General features: G+C 46.4%; 1 protein-coding gene across 1 annotated transcript; it reads left to right on the plus strand.

Moving 5' to 3' along the window:
* Nucleotides 1-1891: 1891 nt before the first annotated feature.
* Nucleotides 1892-12117, plus strand: CRYBA1 (crystallin beta A1). The gene is made up of 6 exons (XM_074263756.1): nucleotides 1892-1941; nucleotides 6037-6101; nucleotides 7209-7327; nucleotides 9972-10113; nucleotides 11013-11155; nucleotides 11807-12117. Exons 1-6 carry the CDS (start codon nucleotides 1911-1913, stop codon nucleotides 11952-11954), a joined length of 648 nt encoding a protein of 215 aa, XP_074119857.1. The 5' UTR covers nucleotides 1892-1910; the 3' UTR covers nucleotides 11955-12117.
* The last annotated feature ends 3964 nt before the right edge of the window (nucleotides 12118-16081 follow it).

Raw genomic sequence — 16081 nt, forward strand, 5'->3', positions numbered from 1 at the left:
GAGAGAGAGAGATTAAGTAACAACATAAAGCAAGTCGTTCTCTACTTGGAGTGGTTGAGTAGGGGGAAGGACTTTTGACTGGTACTGCAAACTGTTGGTCCTTCATGGAAGCTGACAGAGTGAAGGGCAGGGGACTCAGGATAGGACTAGGAGGATCTGGGAGAAGAGAAGGGCAGCTCCTGAAACAAGAGTCAGGGGAAAACAGGAAAAGGAAGCCCATTCACCAGGCCTAGGTTAGATCTGCTTGTCACTCACTTGCTTTATGATTTCTGGCAAGTCTTTTCCCTTCTGTGGGTCTGTGTTTCCTCAACCAAAAAGTGATGGGATTGGACTAGCTCTCCCTTCTGGCTCAGAAATGTTATTGTAATAATCAGCGTCTGTAGTAACACAGGTTCTTCTGAGGTCAGGGACTGTTTGAGTTTGTTTGTATTCTCAATCTTAGGACAGGAGAGAGAGAAAGAGAAGTGACAGAGAGGAGAGAGAGGGATTGGGAGATCAGAGAGAGAGAGAAGGGAGAGAAAGGAGAGGTGAAAGAACAAGAGGGAAAGGGATGAGAGAAAGCAAGAGAAGGAAGGGGGAGAAAAGAGAGAGAAGAGGAGACAGACAGAGAGAAAGAATCATGACCTATATGAAATTGCTGAGGTGGCCACCCACATTGGCAGAGAGTCACTCCCTACACTCTCACACAGACACGCACACCCACATACAGACACACACACACACACACACACACACACACACACACACACACACACACACACACACAACTTCCTTTGCCAATTGCCAGCATCCTTTAGTGACCAGTCCAAGGTTAACAACTGCTTCTTGATGGAGAGAAGCATTTCCCTCCTTCCCCCTTCAGCAACACCCCCATCCTCCCCGACTTTGAGACCACTTGCGGAACCCCCCAAATCCCCAAGTCTGTTCCCACCCGCCCCACTTATCCCTTGTTAAGCACTTATCACTTGGGGTACCGGACAATTAAAAGGAATATGGAGGCAAGAGCCAGGCAGTCCCTTGCATTCAGCTGGAAGAGAGGATGCTGGGGCTGGAGGCTGGGCCCGGCTTCCTGAACTTCTCCAGTCCTGAGGGTCTCCGGTCCCTCTCCTACGTACACGCAGAAACGTCGGGGCACCGCTGGCCAGATGCTCCACCAAACCCCAGATTTGCCCCCGAGCTGGGCGTGAAAGCCCTAGGAGGGCGGGAGAAGCCGGTGGGGTCCTGAGAACATCCCAGTGAAGGGGCTCCCATTTTGTCTCTTTATTTCCAGGCCCTTTATAGCCTGCCTGGCATACTGTAAGTGCTTAATGATTTGTCATTCACTAAAGGACAAAATAAAGTTGCTTGGGGCTCAGTAGTCTGAGTGGAGGGAATGGGAGTGGGGGGGATGGGGAGGGATCCAGCTGACGGTCCTAGATCCTCAGAGGAATGGGAGAGAAGTAGCATTCTGCAAGGAGGAGTATTTCTCTCACACAAGGTAGCTGCTTGGAGAAGGAACCATGAGCTCCTGGGAAGCTCTGAGAGGGGCTCACTCCTCTGAGGGGTCATTAAGGGTGATCCCAGCTCTAATCAGGTAAGCGGAGGGAGCGGGACCACCAGGTCTCTCCTCATTGGCCTCTGAAGCGGAGGCTCAGTTACCGGCCCTAGCAAAGGGTCTTTCCTCCAGCAGCATTCTGGGAGAGGCGCCTATCCCCAGGCCCCCCCAAATGCAGCGGCCCGCGCCCCCAGACGGCCACGAGGGCCAGGAATGTTTCTATCCCTTTAAACAAAAAGCCAGACAGCCGCAGCCCAGGGGCCTGAGCTTCCCAAAGCCCCGGGATCACCCGGAGATCTAGCACAGAAAGCTTTGTGCTGACCAGCCACAGGCGGCGGCTTATATAAAGGGCGGCCCCGGGGGGAACTGGTACCAGATGGAGACCCAGGCTGTCCAGAGGGAGCTCGGTGAGTGAGGCCGGCCGGCCCTTCTCCCCCAGCCCCAGCCCCAGGGCCGCAGGGTGGGAGAGCCGGGCCGCAGAGACCTGCTGATGGGGAGAAGGGCTGGGTGTGGGGTCCCGGCCTCCTAGAAGGGCCCTGGCAGAGGGGAGCAGAGCTAGATCTGGACCATGCCCTGCAGGGTGGGAAGGAGCCTCCAGAAAGTGGAGGGGTGTCTGAGAAGTTTGGGGGGAGAAGCAGAGGGGTAACACTGGCTGTCAGGAAACGTGGTTTGACTTGGAAGCATGGACTTTTTGCCCAGAAAGCAGGAAGAAATCTCATTCATTTTACAGAAAACAGTCAACAGGATGCTGAATTTGGTGTCAGGAAGATTAGGATTGTTATATGCTTACTTGCTGTATGTCCCTGGGCAAGTCACTTAACCTGTCTGACTCAGTTTCCAAATCTGCAAAATGGGGACAATTAGTAACTCCTACCTTCAATATTCACTTTTTTTTTTTTTTTTTTTTAAATTTTCTGAGGCTGGGGTGAAGTGACTTGCCCGGGATCACACAGCCAGGACGCGTTAAGTGTCTGAGACCGGATCTGAACTCGGGTCCTCCTGACTTCAGGGCTGGTGCTCTATCCATTGCGCCCCCTAACGGGTTGTTTTGAGGATTAAATGAAGCAATTTTGGGGAAGCACTTTGAAAATCATGAAACCTAAAAGTGTTAGTTCTTATTATTAATAGCATTTATGTAGTGCCTACTGCATGCTAGGCATTTTATAATTATTATTTTAGGGGATCATTACAATAACCCTGGGAGGTAGCTGCTGTTATTAAGTCTGTTTTATAGCTGGGGAAACTGAGGCAGACAGAATTTGAGTGACTTGCCCAAGATCCCAGAGCTGGAGATTTTAACTCAGGTCCAATGCTTGCTCTGCTGGGCCACCAGTTAGCCACTGATAACTGGCCAAGCCCACAGGGCTGGGTCGAAAACCCGGGTTACCTGACTCCCAGGCCGCCCTTATCACCCCCAACTGCCTGAATCTTTGAATCCCTGCTTTGGCTGAGCCGGGCCACCCGAAGTGGCTCTCCATCCTGGGAAGGGATGGCTGGGAATAAAGCTTTAAGAACGAAAGCCTCCAAGGACACAGAGTCCCAAAGTCAGACAGTGAGGGGCTGCTAGAAGTGCCGCAGTGGGGGGAGCAGCTCTGGAGCAACCCCCTGCGTGTCCCTTCTGATCCCCCCCCTCCAGCTGCCTCAGCCAATCGGCTCCGGGCTCTGGAATGAGTCAGCTCCGTTGGCAGGTTCCTCCTGACCAGCTCCTGGGGTGGAAAGGTTCCTCTAGATCACCCCCAGGTCAGGCAAGCCAGCGCTGGAAAGTTTCCCAATGAACGTTACCAGGAAACTTCCCCCCAAAGGGAAAATGCCCCCAAAAGACTGTCACGTGCACTGGTCCTGGCTCTCACGCTCGTGTTACTTGGCTGAAACTGCTTACTGCTCACTCAACAAGCATTTATTAAGCGCCTACTCTATACCCGGCATTGTGCTAAACTCTGGGAGTACAAAGAAAGCCAGAGCAGTCCCTGCTCTCCGGGGGTCACTGTACGGGTACGTGGAGGAAGCTGAGGGTAATTCAGAGGAAGGGCCCAGCAGTGAGGGCTCAGGAGGGGAGCACGCCAGGGATGGGGGAACAGTCAGGGCAAAGACAGAGATGAGAGATAGGGGCGTCACACATCAGCCGGCCCCACGCCTACTTTTGTATTATTTATTTATTTACTCCCTGGGAGGGAGGAAAGTGGGAGTGCCGGACTCTGAGTCAGAAAGATCCGGTACCTATTAGCCATTTGACTGTGCTCTAGTCATTTAGCATTCGCGAACCTCAGTTACCTGTAATAAGGGAAGGGGATGAGGATTGCATTAGATGACCTCATTCCATGATCCTCTGGTCCTAGGCTGACTACCCTGTGGTAGAAAGCAGGGGATTTGAAGTTTGAGGACCCAGGTTCGAATCCAAGCTCTGCCACGGTCCATTTGCATGATCTTGGACGGGCCCACTTGGCGGCTCTGGGACTCATTTCTAAAATGAGGGGGGAGCTAGAAGATCTCTGAGGTCTCTTCCGTGAGTCTCAGGGCCAGGCCTGGGTCTGAATCCTAGCTGTACTACTTCCTGTCTATATGAGCTTGGACCAGTCTCATGAAAAGTCAGGCCTGTAACCAACTCCCTAATTTCGGAGAGGAGGAAATTAAGACTTGGGAGTCAGTGACAAAGCTGACAAGAACCACTGTTCTACCCCACAATAGGGAAAAACTGGCTCCATGGGGGATGCCTGATTTGGAGACAGGAGAAATGAAGGGTGGAATGCTAGCTTTAACCATTATTAACGGTGTGGCTTCAACTAAGTCACTTCACCTTTCTAAGATCCCAGTTTCCTCTTCTGTAAAATCAGGAATTTGCACTAAATAATTATGAAGTTCCTTCCATTCTAAATGCCATGATTTTAAATTATTCTCCTCCCTGAGCCTGTTTCCTCCTCTGTAAATGAATCTGTAAAAGACCCTCGCTTGAAGTCAGCAACATGTGATCCAATCTCTAAATACTCTGCCAACTAGATGGAGTGATAGAGTGGAAGTCAAGGAGATCTGGGTTCAAATCCTGCCCCAGCAATTTCACCTTGGGCAAGTCACTTAATTTCCCAGCCACAGATTCTTCATCTGTAAAATGAAGGGAAGGGAGATAGACTCAGTGACCTCCAGTTTCCCTTGCAACTATAAATCTATGAAGCAATTCATCGTTGGGCCTCCTACTTATAACCTCTTCTCTTTCTTTTTCTTTCCTCCCTCCCTCCCTCCCTCCCTCCCTCCCTCCCTCCCTCCCTCCCTCCCTCCCTCCCTCCCTCCCTCCCTCCCTTCCTTCCTTCCTTCCTTCCTTCCTTCCTTCCTTCCTTCCTTCCTTCCTTCCTTCCTTCCTTCCTTCCTTCCTTCCTTCCTTCCTTCCTTCCTTCCTTCCTTCCTTCCTTCCTTCCACAATTGGGATTAAGTGACTTGCCCAGGGTCACACAGCTAGTAAGTGTCTGAGCCTATTTCTTTCAAATGGATTTGGAAATGGCTTCTTGGGGAAAACACCAAGATGACCAATGTGTCCTGAGCCCAATAACCAGCTTCTCCTGATTTAGAAAACCAAGCCCTGTCTATTTTCCTAGAATTTTGAGGCTAAAGGTCAGGGGTCTTCTCGAATCTACCTTTCCTCCTCCCAACTAAGGAGGCCCATCCTGAGAATCGCTCATTTATAAATGGATTAAGATGTTTCCACCAGCAAAGAGAGGCTGGATCTGTCCATGTAGCTCCTTTTTAGTCCAGCCCCTTCACTTTATAAATGAAGAAGCTGGGGCCCAGCAAGATGGAACCGCGTGCCCGTATTGTACAGCTAGTTAAGTATTGAAGCAGGCTCATCAAGTCAGTTAATAGTGGATAAAGATCCCAGAGGCCATTTAGTCCATCTCCTTCTTTCTGCAGAGGCCAAAGGACGTGAGATGACTCAGATCACATAGGTGTTAATTGTTGGAAGCAGGATTCAAACCCAGGTTTTTCAAGAACTTTTAAAGAACCAAGACTTTTTAGACTATCCCACACATTTTACAAATGCTGCCCCATTTGAGCCTTACAACAATCTTGTGTCAGAGGTATTTAATGCTATTATTATCTTCATGCTACCGATGGAGGAAACTGAGGCTCAGAGAGGCTTTGAATTAGGATTTGAATCCAGGTTCTTCCTGATACCAAGTCCAGCACTCTTCCTGCTTGGCACACTGTCTCTGCAGCGTACAGGGCACTGGGTTCTCATCCCAGCACTGCACTGATCCCCAAGGCCCTTCATCCATAAAATTACGGGTTGAATCAGAGCTCCCGGGTCTTAATCTTGCATTTCTGGATTCTTTAGTTTTAACTGAGGCTGCAAATGTCATTGTAAGAATTGTGTCTGCTAGCTCATAGCAATTTTCCCTCCTTTTCTCCTCCTGGAGAAAGAGAGTCATGTGTGAATCAGGGATGGAACTCTGGGCTTGCAAGACAGGAGCCTCATTTGTCTCGACCCCAGAAGCGACTTTTGCTTTCTCTTGCAGAAACAGTGCCAGCTAATAGGATGGCTCAGACAAACCCTCTACCTGGGCCTCTAGGGCCATGGAAGGTAAGCCTGGTGATGGAAAACCAGGGAATGCATTTCCATTCGCTTTGGGGAAAGGGAATGATGGGAGGTGGGGTCTCAGAGGCTGGCAGAGAGTCCCAGGGCAGGTGCCGGGGCCCAGAGTTAACTGGCGAATTCTGCCAGGCAGTTGCAATTGATAAAATTTGGCTAGCCACAGCAGTGCAGAAAAGGCTGTGCCATTCACCTTCAGCGAAACCCGAAGCAGTTGATTTATAACAAAATAAATACCTCCATGGCAAGGAGAGTGGGATTTCCTGGCATTCAAGAAAGGAAATATTTTAGAAAGTCGTGTTAATGTATTGGACTACCTGTCATCTGGAGGAGGGCAGGGGAGGAAGGAGGGGAAAATGTGGAACAAAAGGCTTTGCAAGGGTCGATGTTGAAAAATTACCCATGCATATGTTGTATAAATAAAAAGCTTTAATTAAAAAAAGAAAGTCATGTTAAACAATATGATTCTTTAGGCCATCCTAGCTGGCTTCTTGTCCTGTCCACCCCTAATCCTAGCGGGGCTGCCCAAAGCCCATGGCTACACATGAGGCAAGACCTCAGGAATTTTCTGCTTTTTTGGAAAGAGAATTCTAAAGGGTGTGGTCGGGGTGGGGGATCCTGGGAGTATTTGGGACATATTGCCCCGTTGAGGAGTTATCTTTAAAAGAAAATATAGTCAAGGCGATAGTAAGATGTGGAGCCACAGACCGGGGAAGGGACCCTGCTGTCTCTTCTGAAAGAGCTCTCCCTCCAATCAGGGTCCCTGCTCCTTTGCTTCCATTCTTTGCTGCCACTGGCTCAGGGTGTCCCTGAGAGTCCCCACTTTCAATCCTTCTCTCAAGGTCCCTCAAAGAACCTGTTACATGACCCCCTCTGGGGGTCACCAGGACTGATGCCCTTGTTTATCATTAATGCCCACTAGATAAAACAAAGGAATCTAAAACTTTCTGAACTATTTTTGGGTTAAAAAAAAAACACAAAAAAACCCAAAACCTTTCTTTCCAGTTCTGGGAGCACAAGGTCTAGCAGAGCGTCCCTTATCTGAGTTTCCCACTTGACAAACGTCTTCCTTCCCGTCCTGGATTCTTTGTGTCTCAGGTAACCATCTATGACCAGGAGAACTTCCAGGGCAAGAGGGTGGAGTTCACAGGCCCCTGCCCCAACGTCTCCGAGTGCAGCTTTGACAACATCCGCTCCCTGAAGGTGGAATGTGGCGCGTGAGTACCCAGAAGCCCAGTGATTCTGCCCAAAGACCCCCTCTGGATGTCCCCAGAGCCAGCCCATCCCGTGCTCCCCAGGACAATAGATGGGCGAGGGCAGGGCCAGTGGCTTTGGGAGAAGGGGCTTCCCATCTCGTGGGCGCTCCTGCGATTGGCGCTGTTGCCTCATGATAGCCCCTCTCTCCCAGGGTTGTTATGAGGATGAAATCAATGTCTGGCACATAGAGGGTGGTTAATAAATACTTGTTTCCTTTTCCTGCTTTCCCTCTCTCCCTCCCTTCCTTCCTTTTTTCCTTCCTCTCCTCTCTCCTCCCCCCTCTCTGTCACCTCTCCCTTCCTATCTCCCTTAGAGATCATCTCAACAAAGTGAGAAACAGGCCACGCTCCATTTTGCTAGAGCAAAAACCCACAGTGACAGAATTATAGATTTTTTTCACCAGAACCCTGAGAGGAAGTGGGGAAATGGGCTTGATAACGCTGGGAGATTAAAGAAGCAAGTGTTCCACATAAAGGGGAGGACAGAACAACCAGATCACCCCCACGGGAGCTGCCCCATTACACAGTAATCCTTCAGTTCCTTTTCCTCTCCTTCCACCTTTTGCCCCACAGGTGAGGCACTCCTCCACACCCGAGGGGCCTAATACAGTTGTGGGCTTTGTGTAAACCCCATCCTTGGTAGGTGATGCCCCCCCCAGTTCTCTGCCTCAAGTCATTCCTAGTTTTGTGCTGGCACTGAAAGACCGGTACTCTCTCCCAGATTGGATGATAAAAACAATAACTAGCATTTTAACATCTGCAAAGTCCTATATGTACTTACTCATTGGATCTTCACAACACCCTATAAGGTAGGTGCTATTATTGTGCCCATTTTATAAAGGAGAAAACTGAGTCTCTTTTTAAATCCAGGCCCTAAGGGCCTCATATTTGCTGAAGAGTCCGTGGCAGGATTCGAACGCAGATCTTCCTGATTCTCCTTTTTGCGCCCTCTTTGAGACACCACTTTGCCAAGGCAGATTTTCCCCCCCTGGAAGTTCTCCCATTAATCCAGCCTCACCAGGGCGGCTTGGGGGAGAGTGCACTGAGTGCGCCCTGGCTCTTAGAGTCCCAGGCCAGCAGGACGGGGCCTGGGTCAGTGGCCGCTGCTGAGAGTGGCAGCCAGAGACCTCCCGTCCTCTTGGGTTCAGAGAGCTCTGCCCAGGTCGGAGAAAGCTGGAGGGTTCCCGACTCTCCACATTAAACTCCCAGTCTTTCAGGGCCCCCTTGTGGATGGTCACCCTTCCTGTTCTGAGGAGAAAACTGGCCCTTTTCTCCTGTCCTGTCCCCTCACAGGTGGATAAAATCACGGCCCACTTTGTCATCCCACTTGAAAGACTGACAGCAGGGGAGAGAGTGGCTGGCTTCCTGATGGATGCCAGAATAAGGAGAGCAGGATGGGGGGAAGAACTAGAGAGTGTGTTAACTAATAATAATGAACACTTTTAGCACTTATGTGTGCCAGGCTGGGCTAGGCGCTTTACAGATCTTTTATTTCTTCCTCACAACAACCCTGCCGGTAGAGGCTATTATTATCCCCACTTTGCAGATGAAGAAACTGAGGAAGGCAGTTGTGACTTGCCCAAAGTAGTATTAAGAAGTCAAATATTAATTTATACCTTCCTCCCTCCAGAGCCCAGACTCTGTCCCTTGTGTCACCTAATTGGTCAGCTGAGTGGAGAAGAGCCCCAAACTCTTGGAACTTTACTCCAGGGCTCTGGATTTGGGTGATCCAAAGAACTGGATGACACCCAGAATTTCCTTTGGTTCTTCCGACAATGGCTGTGCTCCTTCTGTATTGCAGCTAGTGAAAGGGCAGGGAGGGTGATGGAGCAAAGACAAAGCCACCAGATTGTGGAATTGGAGTAGGGAAAAACAAGGGAGGTTTTCAAGTCAGAGCCGTCTTAGAGTACTGGAGGGTCTCTTAGGTGACTGAAATAGCAGAAAGAGCTTTGCTTTCACTTTGGTCCAAGGAGGCAAGTTTGAATCCCAGCTCCAGGTGATGAGGGGGCGCCATAATGGTCCCGAGTTCAAATCCAGCCTTAGACACTTACTGTGTGACTCTGGGCAACTTAACCCTATTTGCCTCAGTTTCCTCCTCTGTTAAATGAATTGAAGAAAACAGCAAACTTTTCCAGAATCTTTCCTAAGAAAATTCCTCTAAAATAGGATCAAAAAAAGTTGGACAAACCTATCAGATATGTGACCTTGTGTAATACATTTTAGGGACTCGGTTTATCTATTTTTTAAAAATCGGATTAGAGTAGCTGATCTCTACAACTAGATGAACTCTTCCAGATCTAAATCTATAATTTGAGCTCTGATCAGGGGAAGACCAGTTTTCCAAGAAACTCTTAAGCATTTCACTGGAGTCCAGGAAGTTACCCAAACAACGAATAAACCAAAAATTCTATCAATCACCCTCTCCCCATTTTGGGGCAAAACCATTACTTAGATGAAATAATGTAAAAATGTGCATTATGGCTATTTCTTGTTCCATGAGATAAGATCCTGTGGCGTTGCATCCTGGAGGATTTCCACAGAGCAGTCAATCTCTTTTAATTTTTCAATACCTGACCGGGCTCTGACTTGACTTGCCTTTCCACAGATGGGTGGGTTATGAACACACAAGCTTCTGTGGGCAGCAGTTTGTCCTGGAGAGGGGAGAATACCCACGCTGGGAAGCCTGGAGCGGGAGCAACGCCTACCACGTTGAGCGTCTCATGTCCTTTCGACCCATCTGCTCCGCGGTGAGTAGCCTGAAGATCACGGTAGGAGTGTGGAAGAGGGATGAGGTTGCCAGGGTCAGGGAGACTCCTTCTCTTCCAGGACAGTGCTCTCATTTGTCCCTGTTCTAGTGGCAGGTAAGTTGAAAGCTTCCTAGTAGGGGTGACCTAGGTATGAAATGACACCCAACCGGATTACTTTTTCACCTTAAACATTTCAGAACAGATGGCCGGCCGCTGAGCCCACCGTGTGGTAAGGCAAAGAGTACATTCCTCGGACAAATTATTCCCTTTGCTATCTTTAGGTACCATCTTGCTTGTTGCAAAAACAGGCCGAGTGATTGAAGTCAGTCACGATGTGCCTCATTCGCTCTGCCCAGGCCTGTTTTGACCCCTAACATTTCCTTAACTTTCTGAGCCTTAGAGTTGTCCCACAACAGAACAGGCTGTTTTCTAAAGGTGTGGACTCTGTTACCGGGAACAGACAAGGCAGGCTGGGCAACCATCAGGTGTGGTAAAAGGGCTTCGTACCTTTGAAAGGATGCTCATTTTGAATAAACTCTGATTCATTTGAAAGGTAATGTGGCGTCATGAATAGAGGAATTGCCTTGGCCTAAGAAAAACCCAAATTCAAATCCTGCTTCTGATAGCACTGGCTGTGACCAGGAATAATCCACAATTTCTCAGTACCTCACCTGAATCATACGACGAGTTCCTCTCTCTGATGGAACCAGAGGTCTAGATCATCAAAAAATAAACGTTCATTTAAGGATCTATAAAGCCCTCTCCAGTCCCAAAATATTAATCAAGGCTAATCTGGGCTTATATTTATTTCAACTAATTTAAAAGATAGTTTTTACAAAGAATTGAAAACAACGCTAGTTTTAGAGCAACTCGTAGGTTCTCTTGTTCTTGGATTACAGAACCATAAGGAATCTAAGATCATGATCTTTGAGAAAGAAAACTTTATTGGCCGCCAGTGGGAGATATGCGATGACTACCCCTCCTTGCAGGCCATGGGCTGGTGCAACAATGAAGTTGGTTCCATGAAGATACAGTGTGGAGCGTAAGTGAGAAATGGGATTCAGGACGCAGTGGACTCACACCCATGAGTGACTGTTTTTTAAATGAATTTTTATCATTCATAATAGGGAATCTTTTTGTGTATTTGGAGTGTTGTGGACTGGAAGCCAGAAGACCTTGATTCAAATCCCAGTCCTGACACTTCGGAGCTCCATGGGCCCTTTTCCTAAATTGGCAAAATGGGGAGGTTAAACAAGATGATCTCTGAAGTTTTTTTTTTTTTTTTTTTTTTTTGCAACTCAAATCCTGTGAGCATTGCTCACAGAAATGCCTTCGTGGAGTCATATTACACTTACCATTTTAGCACTAAAGATGCCTAAAAATGCCTTTAATTTTTAACTTAATGGGGCTTTTGAGGTTCCGAGTTCCCTTTCCCATATCATATGAGCAATTATATAGTTCGTTCATTTGTGTTCTAGTCCAAGTACAGCAAATATTTTTCTGATATATAGGAAGAGGGGATACCACAGCATTCTGGGGTGAGATGGGACTTAAGGACATCTGTGAAGTAATGTTTCACAAAATCAACTACATTTCTCAGCTTAGGTTCTAGTAGGATTTCTAGTTGAGTCTCCAAGAAAGATCTGGCTTTCATTCCATTTCAGTAATGAGGTGACTATTTGGGCTTTTCCAGATGGGTCTGCTACCAATATCCTGGATACCGTGGGTATCAGTATATCTTGGAGTGTGATCACCATGGAGGAGACTATAAGCATTGGAGAGAATGGGGCTCTCACGCCCAGACTTTCCAGATTCAGTCAATCCGCCGCATCCAGCAGTAAGGTTCCCTGAAATGAGGGAGGCCACCAGTAACCTAAAACCATTCTCTTACTTGCTTTGAAAAGAATAATGGGTTTCATTGTACTGCTCATAAGCCATCACTTTTGATTGTGAACTGCTAAAAATTCTCAATAAATGTCATTAAAAGAAAAAATAAAGACCAAAGTTTGCAGGGCTCAAAGAGTTAGTTATAACCATCAAGGGTCCATTTCTATGAAGTCAAGTGCTGAGTTTTAAACTTAAATGTGTTGCCTTCACAGGCAAAAGTATTAGTGGAAATGAATTCTACTATTTTAAAAGGCATCTAATATCCTTTGTGTCAATTGTGACAACAGGGCAAAGCTTTGATCATTAATGCTTTTGCACTGACTTCCAAATGACAGTATTTCATTCCGGTAAAGTCCAAGAAATATCCCTCAACTGCTTTCCAGGAATTTGTAAAACCCAAGGTTCAAATGTCACCTAAGAAAATACATCTATATAGCAGCAAAGTGTTCAAGGAGAAACACGTGCAAGGAGTGTCAATTAAGAGCACAATGTCTTTTAGTTGCAGGCTGCTTGGGAAAGCCGAATGGTCTCTACAGACCCACTTTTGGCTTCACTAGCACCGTGCTCTCACCAATATGCACTAATCTACCATACTTCTCATCCAACAAGAGAAATCACACTTTTTTTTTTTTCCCCCCCAGGATGGGTTAAATTCTGCACAGGGAAATGGCGGGTGGGGATGACGAGAACACATAATCAGCCAAGTGGCGTAAATTTATCTTCTTCCCTTCTGTGAATGGTCTAAAGTCCAGGAGTTATTCTTTTACCTGGATTAATTTAGTAGGACTGTGGACATAGAAGGGAGATGATCTGTGCTTGCTCAAACTGGGCCTTCAAATCCTTTATCCTTTCACCTTGAAAAGGCCTAACAGCAAAGCCAACCACACAGTCATTACTCACACTGTCCTCAGAAAGGGCTTCGACAAGCCAGCAAACAGAAAAGGATCAAATGGAATACACAAACACTTCATAAACTTTAAAACTTTTATTCAACAATTTACATTACTTTGATCTACAAATTTTCTGGGTTTTGTTTTTGTTTTTCCCGATAAAATAAGTAAATCTAGGTACGGTTGCAGAGCTGTTGTTGGATCAGCAGAGTAAATGAAATTCACGCAGCTTTTTTCTTTTTTAAAACACTGGATGTGAAGACATCAACAAAGAAAGATTATGTCGCGTAACCCGACCCAGACCCTCCTTGGGGTCTATGATGTCAGGTACAACTACAGCAAATACCTAAGCGAGTAGCTAAAAGGTTCATCTCTGGTCACTGCTCTCAAATTTGGAAAATGCCTGGCTTTCCGACTGGGTAACACTTTTGAACCTTTATGAAATTACTCGGGAGCAGAAGGGAGAAGGGAAAACCTTAGTATTTACCACATGGTATCCCGTCCTTCCCTCAAACTAAGAGAGAACTCAGCTCCTAAACAAGCTGTCATGAAAACTCTTCCCCCCCCTCCCAAGTTCTACTGCAACTGGACACAAATGAAAACTACTGATGCTTTAGAATAGGCTCTGTCCACCCGAGGGCACTTCTGCCTTTCAGGCCATGCAAACGAGTGGACCCAAGTTTGTAGATAATAGGCTAGCTTGCCTGCCATGAATACTGACAATACAGAAAAGAGGGGGGGAGAGGGAGGTGTCTGCCGGTGTTTTTTAAAGTCAACACACATTAAGGACCTCCAGGTGGGTTCCAAACCCACAGAAGGTGCATAAGCACACGTGTGATGACTGAAAAATAGCCCTCTTCTGTACACTGGAAAAGCTGTAACATTAGCTAAGGATTTCGGCTGGATCTAAGAGCATAGAAGGAAAAACTGTTAAGTGATCTCTTTACCATAATGGCTAGCCTTTCCTAAACAAAAGGCCCTAAGCTAATTATACCCACCCCTATCCCCCCAAAAGAGAAATCTTTAAAGAATGGTTTAACTAAACCAGTTTAGGACATTTATACATATTTTTTAAAGCAAAAAACACAACGAAAAGTAAAGCTATTTAGTGCATGCAAATTGCAGCAACTTAACTGGCCCCATATTCCTACACTAAGTAACAAGGGCAATTGTCAGGGGACAAACTTCCCTCGACAGTTTTGTGCTTCCTCTGCAAACACCCAAAGACCAATTTGGGCGAGTGTAGCAGCTAAACTAATCTCAAATTCCACTTCCTCTATTTGTACGCTTGACCAAAACTATGTTGGAAGTGTGAAAATAACTCAGTCCTACTTTTAAACTCACTTACACTTAAGACATTAAATTGGCCAAAGCTTCCGTGAAGCGGCCTTCAATTTTCTCCACCTCCCTTCCTTTGACCCAAGAAATAGTGGTGTAATTCTTTCTTACTAAAGGAAGCAATAGCACAGGGATGGGAAAATTATTAAAATCTCCCCAAGAGAATGACATTTGCTCTAAGCCAAGCTTTCCTTTCCAAACTGTGTCTGCTACTAGAAGTGCTCTTTCTTCCCTTTTCTGTAGTTTCAAGCTAGACCAGAACTGTGGCCTTAAAATTATATAGTCTCCCTCAGAGATAGCATAGCCAAAGAGCAGCCCAGGAGAATAACAGGGACAGATGATACCAACTTCTGGTAATGAGACACAAAACTTTCAAAAACGTGTGCATAGCTTTATTCATCTGCTTAGAACTAACCTTGTCATGGAGCTTCAGCAAAACCCAAGTGTGCAAAATGCGTTTCTTAGAAGTAATGCGAGCAAAGCATTCACATTCACACTGGCACAAGTACAGAGGCTAACAAGTCACACTAGGGAGAGCAAGTCTGGAGACGTGATGGGAAAAGGAACAGACGAGAATTGCACAGTTCATTATTTCCAGACAATGGTTGCAGACAAGCATTTTTCTTTATTTTTGTTTTTATTTAATGATAAGCAAGGTGCTGTATTTTAACAAAAACTTTTAAATTGAAGAGAGCTGCTAGTGCAGCTCCCACAGAATTCCAGAGCAAAGTTGGCTCCATCCCTCCCAGGGTTTTGCAAACAAAGCATTTTTGAACCCCCTTGGTTAAAGGGGCAGGGAGAACATTGAAAAGAAACACAAGAAATGCCTTTACATGACTCAAAGAAGGTGCTAAAAGCCAGCAGGTAGCAGGAAGAGGGAAGGACCAGAAGAGAGAACTCTTGGGACTCTCCTCACAACCTACAGAACAGCCACTAACACATTAAGAGTAAAATATAAATTGCCCCAATTCTAAAGCAGTTCCAGTTTGTGACAGGACCAATAACCACAGAGATCAAAGGGTGAGCTCATCATTCAGCGTGAAATGGCAAGAACGTGGACCTCAGGAACTACTAAAAGATCTAATTTTTCCTTAAAAAAATACACATGCAAGGCACATTGATATAAAAATATAAAACTCTGGCTAAATAAAATGTACTGAATAAGCAGGCAGATTTTGTCTCTGTAGTATTTACATACCATGGGCAAAATTTAAATTGTTTTCAAAAAATCTGACTAGGTAAGGCTAGGTTACACGTTCCTCTCGTCCCCAATTCACGGGATAAAGGAAGTGATTTCTTACCCTATTTGGTGTTTTCTTCCCTGTATAACAATTTCCTTTAAGATCCCTTACACGCTTAATAATGTCTCTTCCCTCTTGCCAAGTCCCACTTAATCTGTTTATACCTGGGTTTACCTTTGGTCCAAGTCAACAGATTTAGTGGAATAGTCCGTCTGGACTCTAAACCAACAAAAATGTTCCGGAAGCAGGTTACCAGTACCCCTTCATGGGCCAATGTTGTCTGGTATAGGAATGAGTCTCCCTATGGTCTCTATTTACTTTTCAAAGAATTTACCTGTGCTCACTTACTACCTCTTTTGCAAACTCATTATGGAATGATGCAATATTAGGGGAACTGTCTTTGCAGAACATCTGCCCTATCCTCTCTCCCCCAAGACTACCGCAATTACAAGTTCACCAGGTAATCTGAACATCTACCCCCTTCCAAAAAGGGACAAGAAGTTCTTAAATACAGATCATGAGGATATTAGAGTCTAATTGTCTAACAGCAGCACTTAAACAATTTCCAATCTATAGATTCATCACATTAAGGAAAGTCATCCCCCAGGGTGA

The sequence above is a fragment of the Sminthopsis crassicaudata genome, chromosome 4 (genome assembly GCF_048593235.1).
Source record: "Sminthopsis crassicaudata isolate SCR6 chromosome 4, ASM4859323v1, whole genome shotgun sequence".
In the NCBI taxonomy this organism is placed as follows: Eukaryota; Metazoa; Chordata; class Mammalia; order Dasyuromorphia; family Dasyuridae; genus Sminthopsis; species Sminthopsis crassicaudata.

Bases quoted from the DNA above. Each gene is read 5' to 3' on its own strand.
- CRYBA1 (XM_074263756.1), top strand. From the start codon at position 1,911: ATGGAGACCCAGGCTGTCCAGAGGGAGCTCG. The intron at 1,942-6,036 runs GTGAGTGAGGCC...TTTCTCTTGCAG, and splicing joins GGCTGTCCAGAGGGAGCTCG to AAACAGTGCCAGCTAATAGG. The intron at 6,102-7,208 runs GTAAGCCTGGTG...TTTGTGTCTCAG, and splicing joins GGCCTCTAGGGCCATGGAAG to GTAACCATCTATGACCAGGA.